Here is a 17,255-nt window from a genome sequence, read left to right as displayed (position 1 = left end):
TTTTATTCTTTTTCTTTTTGCTCTTCTACTTAGATAATTTCACTTGGTCTAACTCTGAGCTCTGATTCTCTCCTCAGTTTGGTTTACATTGCTGTCGAAGCGCTCTACTGAATTCTTCTGTGTACTCCTACTATTCTTCACTTTCAAAAGTTTTCTTTGGTTCTTTTTTATGTTTTCCATCTCTGAATGTCTCATTTTGTTCTTGTATTGTTGTCCTGATGCTGTTAAATTATTTTTCTGTGTTCTCTTACAGCTCTCTGAGCATCTTTTGAAAAATTATTTTGAATTCTTTGTTAGGAAATTCCTGGGTATCATTGCTTTGGAGCTGGGGTTTACTGTATTCTTTTGGTGGTTTCATATTTCGCTGGTTTTTTCAGTTCAGTTGTTCAGTTGTGTCCAACTCTTTGTGACCCCATGGACTGCAGCACACCAGGCCTCCCTGTCCATCACCAACTCCTGGAGCTTGCTCAAATTCATGTCCATCAAGTCGGTGATGCCATCCAATCGTCTCATGCTCTGCTGTCCACTTCTCCTCCCGCCTCCAATCTTTCCCAGCATCAGGGTTTTTTCCAAGGAGTCAGTTCTTCACATCGGGTTCTTTATGAGCCCTATATCCTTGCATAGGTGCCTGAACTTTTGAAGAAACAACCTTCCATACTTTATGGACTGACTTTGGTAAGGGAAAATTTTCTCATGGGTAGGAGCTTCCCTGGTGGCTCAGATAGTAAAGAATCTGCCTGCAATGCAGGAGACTCGAGTTCCATCCCCTGGAGAAGGGAATGGCTACCCAGTCCAGTATTCTTGCCTTGGAAATCTCATGGACAGAAGAGATTTGGCTGTAGTCCGCGGAGTCACAAAGAGTCAGACATGACTGAGTGCCTTTCTGGGGCTCTCTAGCACGTGCTGTGGCCCCAGGTCTAGCGGTGCAGGGCACTGAGTGCAGGGGCTTGTGGTGGCACTGGTCTTCAGGGCTAGGGGGTGATGGCTTTTCCACTCAGGCTACTGGGATCCACACTGACAACTGTGTGATCCTTGGTAAGCATTTCAGGGGGGTCAACAGTGGCTTCAGGGCCTTTGGGGTCCTCAATGATGCCTCCAAGTCCAGTGGCTATGGGCCAGGGCAGGTGTGGTAGTGGCTGCCATCGGTGGTGTGTTCAGACACAGCTGTGGGGGCCAGCGGCAGACTCTTGGGTAGTGGCTGGGCCGTTTGCAAACAGGCACGTGATAGTGGGGGCCCTGGCAGGCAGCAGGGCCAGGACCAACTGCAGGTGCACTGGCAGCCGTGGGGGGCCTCGCTGGCACTCAATACAGTGTCTACTGGGTCTTGCCATGAGGGCACAGCAATTGGGGATGGGGGCATGCAGGCAGGCAGCTGGGGGGGTCAGCTGCAGGTCAGTGCAGGGGTGCAGGCCCGATCCAGGCCCACAGACAGCTGTGGGGACCCTAGCTATGAATGGGCTCTCTCATGACTGCACAGTCTGTCTCTCACTGTGCGAATGGCAGTGGAGGCCAGTGACAGTCACCTGTTGAGTGGCACGCAAGTACACAGCTGGAGGGGCCAGCCCCCAACGTGTGCTGGGTGGTGGATGTCAGCTTGTATTCATGCAGCTGCAGAGCTGACTGTGGGTTCGGTGACCTGGTTCCGGTAGGAGCCGGTCGGGGAGGGTGGGAGGAGGGTCTTGGGTGGCTGACAGAGTATGTGAATACTGGTGGGGCAAAATTTGTTGATGTCTGCAGGTGGTCCGATGCTGACTGTTGAATTCTGCAGGGGCAAAAACTGCTGGCTTTTCCTGCAGAGCAGGTCAGGGTGAACTGTGCATCACCCCCATTACATGGCTGCTACTGGTGGCCCCTGCACTTCTTTCTCATTTCTAACCACCTCTATTTATCTCAGTTTTGCCAGTCTGGGTGGGATGAAACTGGAGTGGGACCTTGGTGTGGTGCTCTAGAAGGCTGAGGAAGCTGCCCCTTCATCCTGTACTTCCTCTCTTGGTGAGAGAGAGCTCTTTCTAGCTGGGGAGTTCCCTCTTGGCACTGGGCAATGCTGGCTTGGTGAATGGGATGATGCAGGCGAAATGGGACTGTCTTTCTTCTCTTTGGGGGCAGCTAGTCTCAATTTTTTTTTTTTTAATTCTCCTGTGTTGCAGGACTCCAGGGCTCTCTCATAGCTTTTTCTATGTGTGTGGGTAGTAGGCAAAATTGACCTAATTATTGATCTAATTATTGATCTTTGTGAGGGACAGAGGCTGGGGTCTCCTATACGGACATTTTTGGTGGCGTTACTCTTAAAAATACAGTTTGATCAGAAGTAACCCTTGCTGAATTGCAAGTGCAGTTGTGTGTCGTATTTTCCAGTTATAGGGGGAAAAGCTTTCCGATTCTTCACTAGGTAAAGGAAGTTTCTCCTCTTATCTATTCCTTTATCCTCCTGTGTCCGTTTTAATAATTTCACTAGGTACACTTAAATGAGTACGCTTGTTTGCCGATGGGATTTTTGTTGGTTTTACAACAGCATGATTTTTGTTTTTTGGCCATTCTGTGCAGCATGTGGGATCTTAGTTCCCCAACCAGGGATGGAACACATGCCCCCCAGTCCAACCCATGCCTCCTGCAGCAGAAGCATGGAGTCTTAACTGGACCACCAGAGAAGCCCTTGAGTATTTTTTAAAGAAAGCAAATCGATTTCATCATCTTTTTCTTGGTTTCACAATGTATAGAAGAATCGTCTGACCTGTTGCCTGTCTCTGTTTCAATAAAGGCATGTTCATAGCCCACATAATCTAAACATCTTTGCCCTAAAGTGGGGTGTATTCTTTTGGCCAAATATTTAGCTTCTCAATTGTCATTTTACTGAGCTGGTAGAACTGGGTAAGTCGCAGTCCCAAGTCTGGCCATGGCTGCTGGCTTGGTTTTCGCTGTTATTGACCACACTTATGGAAGTGGACTGGGCACACACAGAAGCCTCAGGGTTCTCAAGAGCAGCAGGAAACAGCAAGATTCAGCTCTCAGTCCCTTTGCAAGCTTCTTCATGTGTTTCGTGGAGGGGTGGAAAGTAATTTTAAATAGATTATTTTTGTTAGGTTTGAAAATTTAGAGCAATAACTGAGTTGGAAGTAGTTGTGTTCAAGACATTTTTAATTATTAATTGAATAAGGGAGTTCTTGACTTGATCTCATAATGTAAATAATCCTTCAATAAAATCAATACAACAAAAAATGCTAATATTTTAGTATTTTTAAAATATCATAATATAACGGAACACTGAGAACTAGTATGGCATTCACTAAGTAGATGCATTTTGGTGGATTCTACTTTCCTGACCCAAACAGGAGATGACAGATGACCTTGATCACTACACCAATACTTATCAAGTCTACTCCAAGGACCCTAAGAAATGTCAGGAATTCCTTGGCTCGCCAGAAGTCATCAACTGGAAGCAACATCTGCAGATTCAAAGTAAGGGGCCAGGATGTGGGCAGGCTGCTGGACTCTCCTGTGTCGGATATGTAGGGTCCCTTTACCTCTGGAGTGACACCCCTGTATCCTCCATAGCAGGCTTCTTGGGTGGTTCAGAAGGTAAAGAATCTGCCTGCAATGCAGGAGACCTGGGTTTGATCACCGCATCAGGAAGATCCCCTGGAGAAGGGAATGGCAACCCACTCCAGTGTTCTTCCTGGACAATTTCAGGGACAGAGGAGTCTGGTGGGCTACAGTCCATGGGGTTGCAAGAGTCTGACATGACTGAGTGACTAACACTCACACACTCCCTCTCACACACTCACACACACACACGCCTTCTACATCTTTATTGCAATCCCAGACACTCCAGACTGGCGGGTGGCAAGTTAATAAGCAGGAGAACTTACCTCCAGGCTTGTCCTGGGAGACTGCAGGATGAGGGAATCCCCTCATCTGCCTGCAAAAATCTTAAAAATGTATATAGTGGCCTTATCTGGGTTTAATCATGTGCCCAATCCAGATATGTGAACACCACGTTTCTATCTCAAGGCTGTGTCCTTGGAGCAGTTTCTGGAAGGCAAGTGGAAGGCCTGTTCCAAGGACAGTGGAGGGAGGGGGAGCCTCCAGTTGCCTCCGGAGTCAAGGGCCACATGTCTTCTTGATGACCTCCTCCAACAGTAGTGAATTAGAACTTAAAGACTGTTGTGTATGGGGTTTACACGGGAAATCACGAGCAATAGAATTTCTTAATAGTTAAAAATTCACAGCTACCTGATTCAACTCATTGGAATTAAGACCTGATGCTGGGAAAGACTGAAGGCAAAGGGAGAAGACAGTGGCAGAGGATGAGATGGTTAGAAAGCACCACCAACTCAATGGACATGGATTTGATCAAACTCTGGGAGATAGTGGAGGACAGAGGAGCCTGGCGTGCTACAGTCCACAGGTCGTAAAGAGTCAGACACGACTTAGCAACTGAACAACAACAAAAATTCATGGTTTATTCCAGGATCGATGATATGGGAGCAGAGCTTCCGTTCTGCCTCACCTCCATGGTGTGTCAATATATCATACTTACAGAGGAGGAATTTAGTGACTACAAATATGTTTGGGAATTCCCTGGCATTCAGTGGTTAGGACTTTGTGCTCTCACTGCCAGGGACCCAGGTTCGATCCCTGGTGAGGGAATTAAGATCCCACAAGCCTTACAATGTAGCCAAAAAAAAAAAAAAAAATGTGTTCTCTGGAGTCAGATTAGCTGAAGTTGTGAGCTTGTTAGGCCTGTTAGTAGTTGTGTGGTCTAAGACAAGGAACAACAGCTCTGTGGATCAGTCTTCTGATGAGTAAAAATAGCAATTATTGTAGTCCCCCAAACATAGGGCTATTTAAAGATTAAGTGAGATCTTGCATAAGAAATGGCCCTATGCCTGGTTTTATCAGTCAGGTTTTGAAACCACCCCAAAGTAGTGACTGCAAAACACAATCGCTCATTAGCTCACATGTTGTGGGTCAGCAGTTTGTGCGAGACTCAGCTGGGTGATTCTTCCACTGGTCTCTCCTGGGTTCACCCCATGTGACTGCAGTCAGCTGGGGGTTGCCCATGAACTGGCAGGACTAAGTTAGCCACAATCTGGAGGCCGGCTGTTAACGCTGGCTTCGTCTGTACTGGCTACTGGCTGTGCCAGTGAAGTGGCTTGGGTGATATACAGAAGTCACCCAAGGTTCTTAAGAGCAGAGAGAAAAGGCAAACTTCACACATAGTCACTTTTCAAGCTTCTTATTCAGTCGCCTTTGCCATTGCTCCATTGGCCCAAACGAGTTTCACAGCCAATCCCAGAAGTCAGGTCAGCAGAAAACAGTCCAGAAAGCGAAGAAGAAAAAACTGGGACCATTATAGCAACAACCTACAGCATAGAATTGTTAAATAAATTCAATAAATGCTGGTTATTATCTTCACCTCATCTCCTTTGATGAGCATACCTGTACTCTGATGTGTTCAGGAATTGTAGTGTTATCCCAGTTTTAATTTTTGTAATTGGAGTTTAGTTGCTTTATACTGCTACATCAGTTTCTGGGCCGTATGTATGCACACGTATCACCCCCTTTTTTTGGATTTCCTTTCTGTTTAGATCACCACAGAGCACCGAGTACTTTCCTGTGCTCTATGGTATGCTCTCGTTAGTCATCTCCCAGTTAATCCCATCCTCCACTTTGACCCTTTGGAGTTTGCATGTTTGTTCTCTATGTCTGTGTCCCTATTTCAACTTTGCAAATGAATTTCTTTTAAATGTGAGAGTGACTTACTATTATCCCATAGAGGTCTTTTCATGATGGAAACCCACAAACTTTAATCATTCGAAACCCACAAACCTTGCAGTCATCGGACAGCTTTTTCCTGACGTTTAAATGAACAATGATATGTCATATGATTCTGCATTTCCTCCATCTAGGTTCACAGTCCAGCCTGGATGACGTGATAAAAAATCTTGCAGCTACTAAATCAGGCAAGGTCAAGCAGACACAGTGCTTTCTCTATATGGCCTCTGAGCCCGGAAAGAAATTGGCTGCTTCTCTGCTGGAGGCAAAAAATGTGTCAGGCGATGGTGGTAAACACAAATCCAGGTAAGTCTGACAGAGTCTGCTCTGGGGAATCCCTGGCGGTCCAGCGGTTAGGACTCCACACTTCCACTGCCTGCCGAGGTTTAGTCCCTCTGGTCTGAGAAGTAGTTAAAATCGCACCCACAAGCCACATGGCAGGATAAAACAAAACAGAGCCAAAAACGTCATATCTGTTACCACTGAAGCAGCCAGCGCATTAGTCTCTTAAGACGGTCACAAGAAGACACAACGGACTGGGATGGATTCAAACAGCAGAAAGTTATCCTTCTGGTTGTGGAGGCCAGGATCCCAAGTCCAGGAGCTGGCAAACCTATGTTCCCTTCAAAGCCCCTAGGAGAGAATCCATCCTTGCTTCTTCTCCTGGTGGCTCTGGGCATTCCTTGACTCGTGACTTTGATACTGACCAGGGTGCTTGGCCTTCTCCAAGCGACAGACATTGATTAGAAGCCCGACAAGAAATTCAGGCAGAGCTTCACTGACGCCCTGCTGCAGCAGGTAGGGGTGAAAACCAGCAACGCTTTCCCTTGCTTGCTTGCTGAGGGTGGGGAGCTGGTTCCTTATATGGGGTGAGGGGAGCAGTGTGTCCAGGGTCAGATGGGCAGCTCGAGCTCAAACAACTCGACTCCTCAATGGTTTTCAGGGAAGGGGTTCTAAGGCAGTGTGAGCAGGAGGGCTGCAGAGAGCACGATTGCCTTGTGCGCAGTTCTCTGGTTGCCATCAGGTGAAGTTACAGGCAAAATCAACCTTCTGGTTTTGACCAGTCTGGGGTCTATGTTCTTGCGGTCAGAAGTGCTCATCTGGAGGGGGTCTGCTTCCTGTAAAGACGGCTTGGGAATGTGCATCAGGCCTTTATCTATATGTCACTTCCCTGATTCGGCTACTTGGCCAGGCTGTAGTCTAAACTGTTAACAGTTTCTAAGTCAACAGCTGTTCTGTTTCTGTGGCTGCACAGATCCTAATCATTAACTCTTTAAAAATTGTTTTTATTTTTAAAATTATGACAGTACGATGACACATTTACAGGGGACTTGGAAAGTACAGAACAAAGTTACCTATTGTGCCACTATATATTACAAGTAATTTTTTTAAGTAGATAAACTAAGATTTTTAGTTGGAGTTTCAACATCAAACTATTAAAAATTACTAAATGAATAGACACAAAATTAGAAGGATATAGTAGACCTGAAAATTACTATAAACCAATTCAACATAATTAAGATTTATACAATTTTCACACAGCAGCAGGGTACAAATTCCATTCAAGTTCCCACAGACTATAAACGAGGAGACAGTGGGACATATCCAGGGATATATAACAAGGTGAGAAAGTTTCATGGTCTAAAGGTATTGAAATCGTACAGAGTCTGTTCTCTTCTCACTGTGGAATCATGTTCAAAATCAATATCTAAAGAAGTTTGAAAATAACCCACATGTTTTCAAATGCAATGGGACATTTACTGAGAGAGATCTTTGACCTAGCCATTGAAAGCTTCAAAAAGGTTAAAAGACTGAAAAAACACAGAGGTTGATTGCAGAGAAGAAAGCATTTAAATAAGAAATTAATATTTAATATCAAGGATAATTTAAAAAACCCATGTAATTAGAAATTAAATGTCCACTTTTATATGATGAGTGTATCTAAGAAACCATGACAAGGAAAATTAGAAAATATTAGTAAAAGAATAAAAAGGGAATTTATCAAAGTTCATTGCATGCAGCTGAAGCTACTCAGTGCAACTAAACACAATGTAGAATCTAGAATAAGGTATGAAAATAAATAATAGACACTAGCATAAAATTTTGTAAAATTTGAATAAAATCTATACTTTAATAATACTGTATTACATGTTAATCTCCTGTTGTTTTTTTACAACATAATACCTATTTATATTTTCAGAATTGAATTAGAAGTTTCAAGCCTCATTCAAATTTTTTAAATGTCACAAAATAATAAACTTTCTAGATTTTTAGCAATAATACTAGATGCCGGAATATATGAAACTATATCAAAATTTTGAGTGAATATAAATTAGAAATCTAACATTCTATTCATACCTAGTCAAACAAATAGAACCAAAAATGTCAAATATTTATCTCAGCAAAACTTCATGTTTTCTAAAATATATATATCATGCTTAATGGAGGCCTGGCGTGCTGTGATTCATGGGGTCGCAAAGAGTCGGACACGACTGAGCGACTGAACTGAACTGAACTGAACTGAATGTATATAGATGTATATGTAGTATAGGAAAGATTTTCTACTACACTTGGTAAACGCTAGAGAAAGAACAACAAAAAACAGAGATGGAGAAATTGGAAACCATAAGCTGAATGAAATGGGATCGGATCAGATCAGTCACTCAGTCGTGTCCGACTCCTTGCGACGCCATAAATCGCAGCACGCCAGGCCTCCCTGTCCATCACCAACTCCCGGAGTTCACTCAGACTCACGTCCATCAAGTCAGTGATGCCATCCAGCCATCTCATCCTCTGTCATCCCCTTCTCCTCCTGCCCCCAATCCCTCCCAGCATCAGTCTTTTCCAATGAGTCAACTCTTTGCATGAGGTGGCCAAAGTACTGGAGTTTCAGCTCTAGCATCATTCCTTCCAAAGAAATCCCAGGGCTGATCTCCTTCAGAATGGACTGGTTGGATCTCCTTGCAGTCCAAGGGACTCTCAAGAGTCTTCTCCAACACCACACTTCAAAAGCATCAATTCCTCAGCACTCAGCCTTCTTCACAGTCCAACTCTCACATCCATACATGACCACAGGAAAAACCATAGCCTTGACTAGACGAACCTTTGTTGGCAAAGTAATGTCTCCGCTTTTCAATATACTATCTAGGTTGGTCATAACTTTCCTTCCAAGGAGTAAGCGTCTTTGAATTTCATGGCTGCAGTCACCATCTGCAGTGATTTTGGAGCCCAGAAAAATAAAGTCTGACACTGTTTCCACTGTTTCCCCATCTATTTCCCATGAAGTGATGGGACCGGATGCCATGATCTTCTTTTCTGAATGTTGAGCTTTAAGCCAACTTTTTCACTCTCCACTTTCACTTTCATCAAGAGGCTTTTTAGATTCTCTTCACTTTCTGCCATAAGGCTGGTGTCATCTGCATATCTGAGGTGATTGATATTTCTCCTGGCAATCTTGATTCCAGCTTGTGTTTCTTCCAGTCCAGCATTTCTCATGATGTACTCTGCATAGAAGTTAAATAAACAGGGTGACAATATACAGCCTTGACGAACTCTTTTCCTATTTGGAACCAGTCTGTTGTTCCATGTCCAGTTCTAACTGTTGCTTCCTGACCTGCATACAAATTTCTCAAGAGGCAGATCAGGTGTTCTGGTATTCCCATCTCTCAGAATTTTCCACAGTTTATTGTGATCCACACAGTCAACGGCTTTGGCATAGTCAATAAAGCAGAAATAGATGTTTTCCTGGAACTCTCTTGCTTTTTCCATGATCCAGCAGATGTTGGCAATTTGATCTCTGGTTCCTCTGCCTTTTCTAAAACCAGCTTGAACATCAGGAAGTTCATGGTTCACATATTGCTGAAGCCTGGCTTGAAGAATTTTGAGCATTACTTTACTAGCCTGTGAGATGAGTGCAATTGTGTGATAGTTTGAGCATTCTTTGGCATTGCCTTTCTTTGGGATTGGAATGAAAACTGACCTTTTCCAGTCCTGTGGCACTGCTGAGTTTTCCAAATTTGCTAGCATATAGAGTGCAGCACTTTCACAGCATCATCTTTCAGGATTTGGAAAAGCTCAACTGGAATTCCATCACCTCCACTAGCTTTGTTCATAGTGATGCTTTCTAAGGCCCACTTGACTTCACATTCCAGGATGTCTGGCTTTAGGTCAGCGATCACACCATCATGATTATCTGGGTCGTGGAGATCTTTTTTGTACAGTTCTTCTGTGTATTCTTGCCATCTCTTCTTAATATCTTCTGCTTCTGTTAGGTCCATACCATTTCTGTCCTTTATCGAGCCCATCTTTGCGTGAAATGTTCCTTTGGTATCTCTGATTTTCTTGAAGAGATCCCTAGTCTTTCCCATTCTGTTGTTTTCCTCTATTTCTTTGCATTGATCGCTGAAGAAGGCTTTCTTATCTCTTCTTGCTATTCTTTGGAACTCTGCATTGAGATTTTTATATCTTTCCTTTTCTCCTTTGCTTTTCACTTCTCTTCTTTTCACAGCTATTTGTAAGGCCTCCCCAGACAGCCATTTTGCTTTTTTGCATTTCTTTTCCATGGAGATGGTCTTGATCCCTGTCTCCTGTACAATGTCATGAACCTCATTCCATAGTTGATCAGGCACTCTATCTATCAGATCTAGGCCCTTAAATCTATTTCTCACTTCCACTGTATAATCATAAGGGATTTGATTTAGGTCATACCTGAATGGTCTAGTGGTTTTCCCTGCTTTCTTCAATTTAAGTCTGAATTTGGCAATAAGGAGTTCATGGTCTGAGCCACAGTCAGCTCCTGGTCTTGTTTTTGCTGACTGTATAGAGCTTCTCCATCTTTGGCTGCAAAGAATATAATCAGTCTGATTTCGGTGTTGGCCATCTGGTGATGTCCATGTATAGAGTCTTCTCTTGTATTGTTGGAAGAGGGTGTTTGTTATGACCAGTGCATTTTCTTCGCAAAACTCTATTAGTCTTTGCCCTGCTTCATTCCATATTCCAAGGCCAAATTTGCCTGTTACTCCAGGTGTTTCTTGACTTCCTACTTTTGCATTCCAGTCCCCTATAATGAAAAGGACATCTTTTTCGGGTGTTAGTTCTAAAAGGTCTTGTAGGTCTTCATAGAACTGTTCAACTTCAGCTTCTTCAGCATTACTGGTTGGGGCATAGACTTGGATTACTGTGATATTGAATGGAAATGGGATCACTGACTATGAAATAGAAAAAGTGAAACAAACTGGATAAAAGTGAAACATCATATATTCCAGCTGTTTCTGAAGATGGCAGCTCATTAAAATCACATCTGGAACTTTGGGCACATTTGTGTTTTCCAAGAAATTCCAAGATAATTCTGATATGCAGCTGGATTTTAAAAAGTGATTACAAGTTTTTCTATTAAGTGGTAGTTTTAGTGATAAAGTCTGTTATTTTCTGTTGACCGATCATGATGCAATGGTATTAAAATGAACACTAGCTACATAATCACGGTAGTAAAAGATGTTTATCAGTTTTCACAAGTAATAGCCAAACTAAAAATAAAAGATAATTACACTTGCAAGCCACAATGGAAGCATGATTAATCTATGAGTATAAAATAATTGCATGCAATTTGGGGGGTTAAGTAGAGTGATGTGGTAAGTGGAAGTGGATACATGCACAGATTTGCATCCATCCAGCCAATCTATGTCTTTTTGTTGTTGCATTTAATCCACTTACATTTAATGTGATTATTGATAGGACCCTATTGTCATTTTCTTAATTTTTTAGGTCTCTTCCTTCTCTTGAGTTTCCTTCCTAAAGAAGCTCCTTTAGCATTTGCTGTGAATCTGTTTTGGTGGTGCTGAATTCTCTTAACTTTTGCTTGTCTGGAAAGCTTTTGATTTCTCCGTGAAATACGAATGAGAGTCTTGTTGGGTAGCATATTCTTGGTTGTTCAGTTCAGTTCAGTCACTCAGTCGTGTCCAACTCTTTGTGACCCCATGAATTGCAGCACAACAGGCCTCCCTGTCCATCACCAACTCCCGGAGTTCACTCAGACTCATGTCCATCAAGTCAGTGATGCCATCCAGCCATCTCATCCTCTGTCATCCCTTTCTCCTCCTGCCCCCAATCCCTCCCAGCATCAGAGTCTTTTCCAGTGAGTCAGCTCTTCGCATGAGGTGGCCAAAGTACTGGAGTTTCAGCTTCGGCATCATTCCTTCCAAAGAAATCCCAGGGCTGATCTCCTTCAGAATAGACTGGTTGGATCTCCTTGCAGTCCAAGGGACTCTCAAGAGTCTTCTCCAACACCACAGTTCAAAAGCATCAACTCTTAAATACTCAGCCTTTTTATGGTTTAATTCTCACATCTGTACATGACTACTGGAAAAACCATAGCTTTGATTATATGCATCACTTTGTTGGCAAAGTGATGTCTTTGCTTTTTAATATGGTGTCTAGGTTGATCATAGCTTTTCTTCCAAGGAGCAAGCACCTTTTAATTTCATGGCTGCAGTCACCATCTGCAGTGATTTTGGAGCCCAAGAAAACAAAGTCAGTCACTTTTTCCACTTTTCCCGCATCTATTTGCCATGAAGTGATGGGACCAGATGCCATAATCTTAAGTTTTTTAATGTTGAGTTTTAACCCAGCTTTTTCACTCTCCTCTTTCACATTCATCAAGAGGCTCTTCAGTTCCTCTTCGCTTTCTGCCGTTAAGGTGGTGTCTTCTGTATATCTGAAGTTGTTGATATTTCTCCTGTCACTCTTGATTCCAGCTTGTGCTTCATCCAGCCTGGCATTCCACGTGATGTACTCTACATAAAAGTTAAATAAGCAGGGTGAAAATATAGTCTTGACATACTCTTTTTCCAACTTTGAACCAGTCTGTTATTCCATGTTTCGTTCTAACTGTTCCTTCTTGATCTGCATACAGGTTCCTCAGGAGGCAGGTAAGGTGGTCTGGTATTCAGACCTCTTTAAGAATTTTCCAAGCTAGTTGCGGTAGCATAGCAGGTAGAGTCAGGTAGGCAGGCAGGTCTGTAGGTTAGGAGTTCGAATCCCAGGCAGGGTCTAGGAGCATAGGGTTAGGAGGTAGGCGCTAGGGCTAGGGGTGGGATACGGAGCTATTCCACATTGAAGGTCAGGAAGGGCGGCGGTGAGGAGATAACCCTTGTCCAAGGTAAGGAGCATTGGCTGCACTTTGCTAGAGCAGCCGTGAAGAGATACCCTATGCCCAAGGTAAGAGAAACCCAAGTAAGACAGTAGGTGTTGCAAGAGGGCATCAGAGGGCAGACACACTGAAACCATACTCACAGAAAACAAGTCAATCTAATCACACTAGGACCACAGCCTTGTCTAACTCAATGAAACTAAGCCATGCCCGTGGGGCAACCCAAGATGGGCGGGTCATGGTTGAAAGGTCTGACAGAATGTGGTCCATTGGAGAAGGGAATGTCAAACCACTTCAGTATTCTTGCCTTGAGAACCCCATGAACAGTTTGGAAAGGCAAAATGATAGGATACTGAAAGAGAAACTCCCCAGGTCAGTAGGTGCCCAATATGCTACTGGAGACCAGTGGAGATATACCTCCAGAAAGAATGAAGGGATGGAGCCAAAGCAAAAAGAATACCCAGCTGTGGATGTGACTGGTGATAGAAGCAAGGTCCGATGCTGTAAAGAGCAATATTGCATAGGAACCTGGAATGTCAGGTCCATGAATCAAGGCAAATTGGAAGTGGTCAAACAAGAGATGGCAAGAGTGAGTGTTGACATTCTAGGAATCAGCGAACTGAAATGGACCGGAATGGGTGAATTTAACTCAGATGACCATTATATCTACTACTGCAGGCAGGAATCCCTCAGAAGAAATGGAGTAGCCATCATGGTCAACAAACGAGTCCAAAATGCAGTACTTGGATGCAATCTTAAAAACGACAGAATGATCTCTGTTCATTTCCAAGGCAAACCATTCAATATCACAGTAATCCAAGTCTATGCCCCAACCAGAATGCTGAAGAAGCTGAAGTTGAACAGTTCTATGAAGACCTATAAGACCTTTTAGAACTAACACCCCAAACAGATGTCCTTTTCATTATAGGGGACTGGAATGCAAAAGTAGGAAGTCAAGAAACACCTGGAGTAACAGACAAATTTGGCCTTGGAATATGGAATGAAGCAGGGCAAAGACTAATAGAGTTTTGCAAAGAAAATGCACTGGTCATAACAAACACCCTCTTCCAACAACACAAGAGAAGACTCTATACATGGACATCACCAGATGGTCAACACCAAAATCAGATTGATTATATTCTTTGCAGCCAAAGATGGAGAAGCTCTATACAGTCAGCAAAAACAAGACCAGGAGCTGACTGTGGCTCAGACCATGAACTCCTTATTGCCAAATTCAGACTTAAATTGAAGAAAGCAGGGAAAACCACTAGACCATTCAGGTATGACCTAAATCAAATCCCTTATGGTTATACAGTGGAAGTGAGAAATAGATTTAAGGGCCTAGATCTGATAGATAGAGTGCCTGATCAACTATGGAATGAGGTTCATGACATTGTACAGGAGACAGGGATCAAGACCATCTCCATGGAAAAGAAATGCAAAAAAGCAAAATGGCTGTCTGGGGAGGCCTTACAAATAGCTGTGAAAAGAAGAGAAGCGAAAAACAAAGGAGAAAAGGAGAGATATACGCATCTGAATGCAGAGTTCCAAAGAATAGCAAGAAGAGATAAGAAAGCCTTCTTCAGCGATCAATGCAAAGAAATAGAGGAAAACAACAGAATGGGAAAGACTAGGGATCTCTTCAAGAAAATCAGAGATACCAAAGGAACATTTCATGCAAAGATGGGCTCGATAAAGGACAGAAATGGTATGGACCTAACAGAAGCAGAAGATATTAAGAAGAGATGGCAAGAATACACAGAAGAACTGTACAAAAAAGATCTCCACAACCCAGATAATCACGATGGTGTGATCACTGACCTAGAGCCAGACATCCTGAAATGTGAAGTCAAGCAGGCCTTAGAAAGCATCACTATGGACAAAGCTAGTGGAGGTGATGGAATTCCAGTTGAGCTTTTCCAAATCCTGAAAGATGATGCTGTGAAAGTGCTGCACTCTATATGCTAGCAAATTTGGAAAACTCAGCAGTGCCACAGGACTGGAAAAGGTCAGTTTTCATTCCAATCCCAAAGAAAGGCAATGCCAAAGAATGCTCAAACTACCGCACAATTGCACTCATCTCACATGCTAGTAAAATAATGCTTAAAATTCTCCAAGCCAGGCTTCAGCAATATGTGAACCGTGAACTTCCTGATGTTCAAGCTGGTTTTAGAAAAGGCAGAGGAACCAGAGATCAAATTGCCAACATCCACTGGATCATGGAAAAAGCAAGAGAGTTCCAGAAAAACATCTATTTCTGCTTGATTGACTATGTCAAAGCCTTTGACTGTGTGGATCACAATAAACTGTGGAAAATTCTGAGAGATGGGAATATCAGACCACCTGATCTGCCTCTTGAGAAATTTGTATGCAGGTCAGGAAGCAACAGTTAGAACTGGACATGGAACAACAGACTGGTTCCAAATAGGAAAAGGAGTACGTCAAGCCTGTATATTGTCACCCTGCTTATTTAACTTATATGCAGAGTACATCATGAGAAATGCTGGACTGGAGGAAGCACAAGCTGGAATCAAGATTGCTGGGAGAAATATCAATCACCTCAGATATGCAGATGACACCAGCCTTATGGCCGAAAGTGAAGAGGAACTCAAAAGCCTCTTGATGAAAGTGAAAGTGGAGAGTGAAAAAGTTGGCTTAAAGCTCAACATTCAGAAAACTAAGATCATGGCATCCAGTCCCATCACTTCATGGGAAATACATGGGGAAACAGTGGAAACAGTGTCAGACTTTATTTTTCTGGGCTCCAAAATCACTGCAGATGGTGACTGCAGCCATGAAATTAAAAGACGCTTACTCCTTGGAAGGATAGTTATGACCAACTTAGATAACATATTGAAAAGCAGAGACATTACTTTGCCAACAAAGGTCCATCTAGTCAAGGCTATGGTTTTTCCTGTGGTCATGTATGGCTGTGAGAGTTGGACTGTGAAGAAGGCTGAGCGCCGAAGAATTGATGTTTTTGAACTGTGGTGTTGGAGAAGACTCTTGAGAGTCCCTTGGACTGCAAGGAGATCCAACCAGTCCATTCTAAAGGAGCTCAGCCCTGGGATTTCTTTGGAAGGAATGATGCTAAAGCTGAAACTCCAGTACTTTGGCCACCTCATGCAAAGAGTTGACTCATTGGAAAAGACTCTGATGCTGGGAGGGATTGGGGGCAAGAGGAGAAGGGGACGACAGAGGATGAGATGGCTGGATGGCATCACTGACTCGATGGACATGAGTCTGAATGAACTCCGGGAGTTGGTGATGGACAGGGAGGCCTGTTGTGCTGCGATTCATGGGGTCGCAAAGAGTCGGACACGACTGAGTGACTGATCTGATCTGATCTGAAGAATTTTCCAAAGTTTGTTGTGATCCACACAGTCAAAGGCTTTAATATAGTCAATGAAGCTGATGTAGATGTTTTTCTGGAATTCTCTTGCTTTTTCTATGATCCAACAGACGTTGACCATTTGATTTCTGGTTCCTCTGCCTTTTCTAAATCCAGATTTACATCTGGAAGTTCTCAGTTCACGTACTGTTAGAGCCTAGCTTGAAGGATTTTGAGCATTACCTTGCTAGCATGTGAAATGAGTACAATTGTGTGATAGGTTATACATTCTTTGGCATTGCCTTTTTTGGGATTGAAATGAAAACTGACCTTTTCCAATCCTATGGACAATGCTGAGTTTTCCAAATTTGCTGTCATATTGAGTGCAGCACTTTCACAGCATAATACTTTAGGATATTAAATAACTCAGTTGGAATTCCATCACTTCCACTTGCTTTGTTCATAGTAATGCTTCCTAAGGCCCACTTGACTTTGTACTCCAAGATGTCTGGCTCTAGATGAGTGATCACACCTTTGTGGTTATATGGGTCATGAAGACCTTTTTTGCATAGTTCTGTGTACTCTTGCCAACTTTTGTTAATCTCTTCTGCTTCTGTTAGGTACTTACTGTTTCTGTCCTTTATTGTGCCCATCTTAGCTTGAAATGTTTCCTTTGTATCTCCAATTTTATTGAAGAGATACCTAGTCTTTCCCATTCTATTATTTTCCTCTGTTTCTTTGCATTGATCACTGAGGAAGGTTTTCTTGTCTCTCCTTGCTATTCTTTGGAACTCTGCATTCAGGTGGGTATATTTTTCCTTTTCTCTTTTGCCTTTTGCTTTTCTTCTTTTCTCAGCTGTTTGTAAGGCCACCCCAGATGACCATTTTGGTTTTTGCATTTCTCTTTCTTGGGGATGATTTTGATCACTGCCTCCTGTACAGTCCATAGTTCTTCAGGCACTCTGTCTATCAGATATAATCTTTTGAATCTATTCCTCACTT

The 17,255-nt window shown here is 43.0% G+C and overlaps 1 protein-coding gene across 4 annotated transcripts in view; it reads left to right on the top strand.

Moving 5' to 3' along the window:
- Window positions 1–17,255, top strand: part of LOC518623 (glycine-N-acyltransferase-like) — a 51,875-nt gene that overhangs the window by 22,275 nt on the left and 12,345 nt on the right. For all 4 annotated transcript variants that reach the window (XM_059874732.1, XM_024975276.2, XM_059874731.1 and 1 more), the window contains 2 exon segments: window positions 3,330–3,456; window positions 5,910–6,081. In XM_059874732.1, coding sequence (XP_059730715.1) covers window positions 3,330–3,456; window positions 5,910–6,081 — 299 coding nt within the window.

Source organism: Bos taurus, chromosome 15 (genome assembly GCF_002263795.3).
Source record: "Bos taurus isolate L1 Dominette 01449 registration number 42190680 breed Hereford chromosome 15, ARS-UCD2.0, whole genome shotgun sequence".
Taxonomy (NCBI): Eukaryota; Metazoa; Chordata; class Mammalia; order Artiodactyla; family Bovidae; genus Bos; species Bos taurus.
This window is presented reverse-complemented; position numbering and strand designations above follow the sequence as displayed.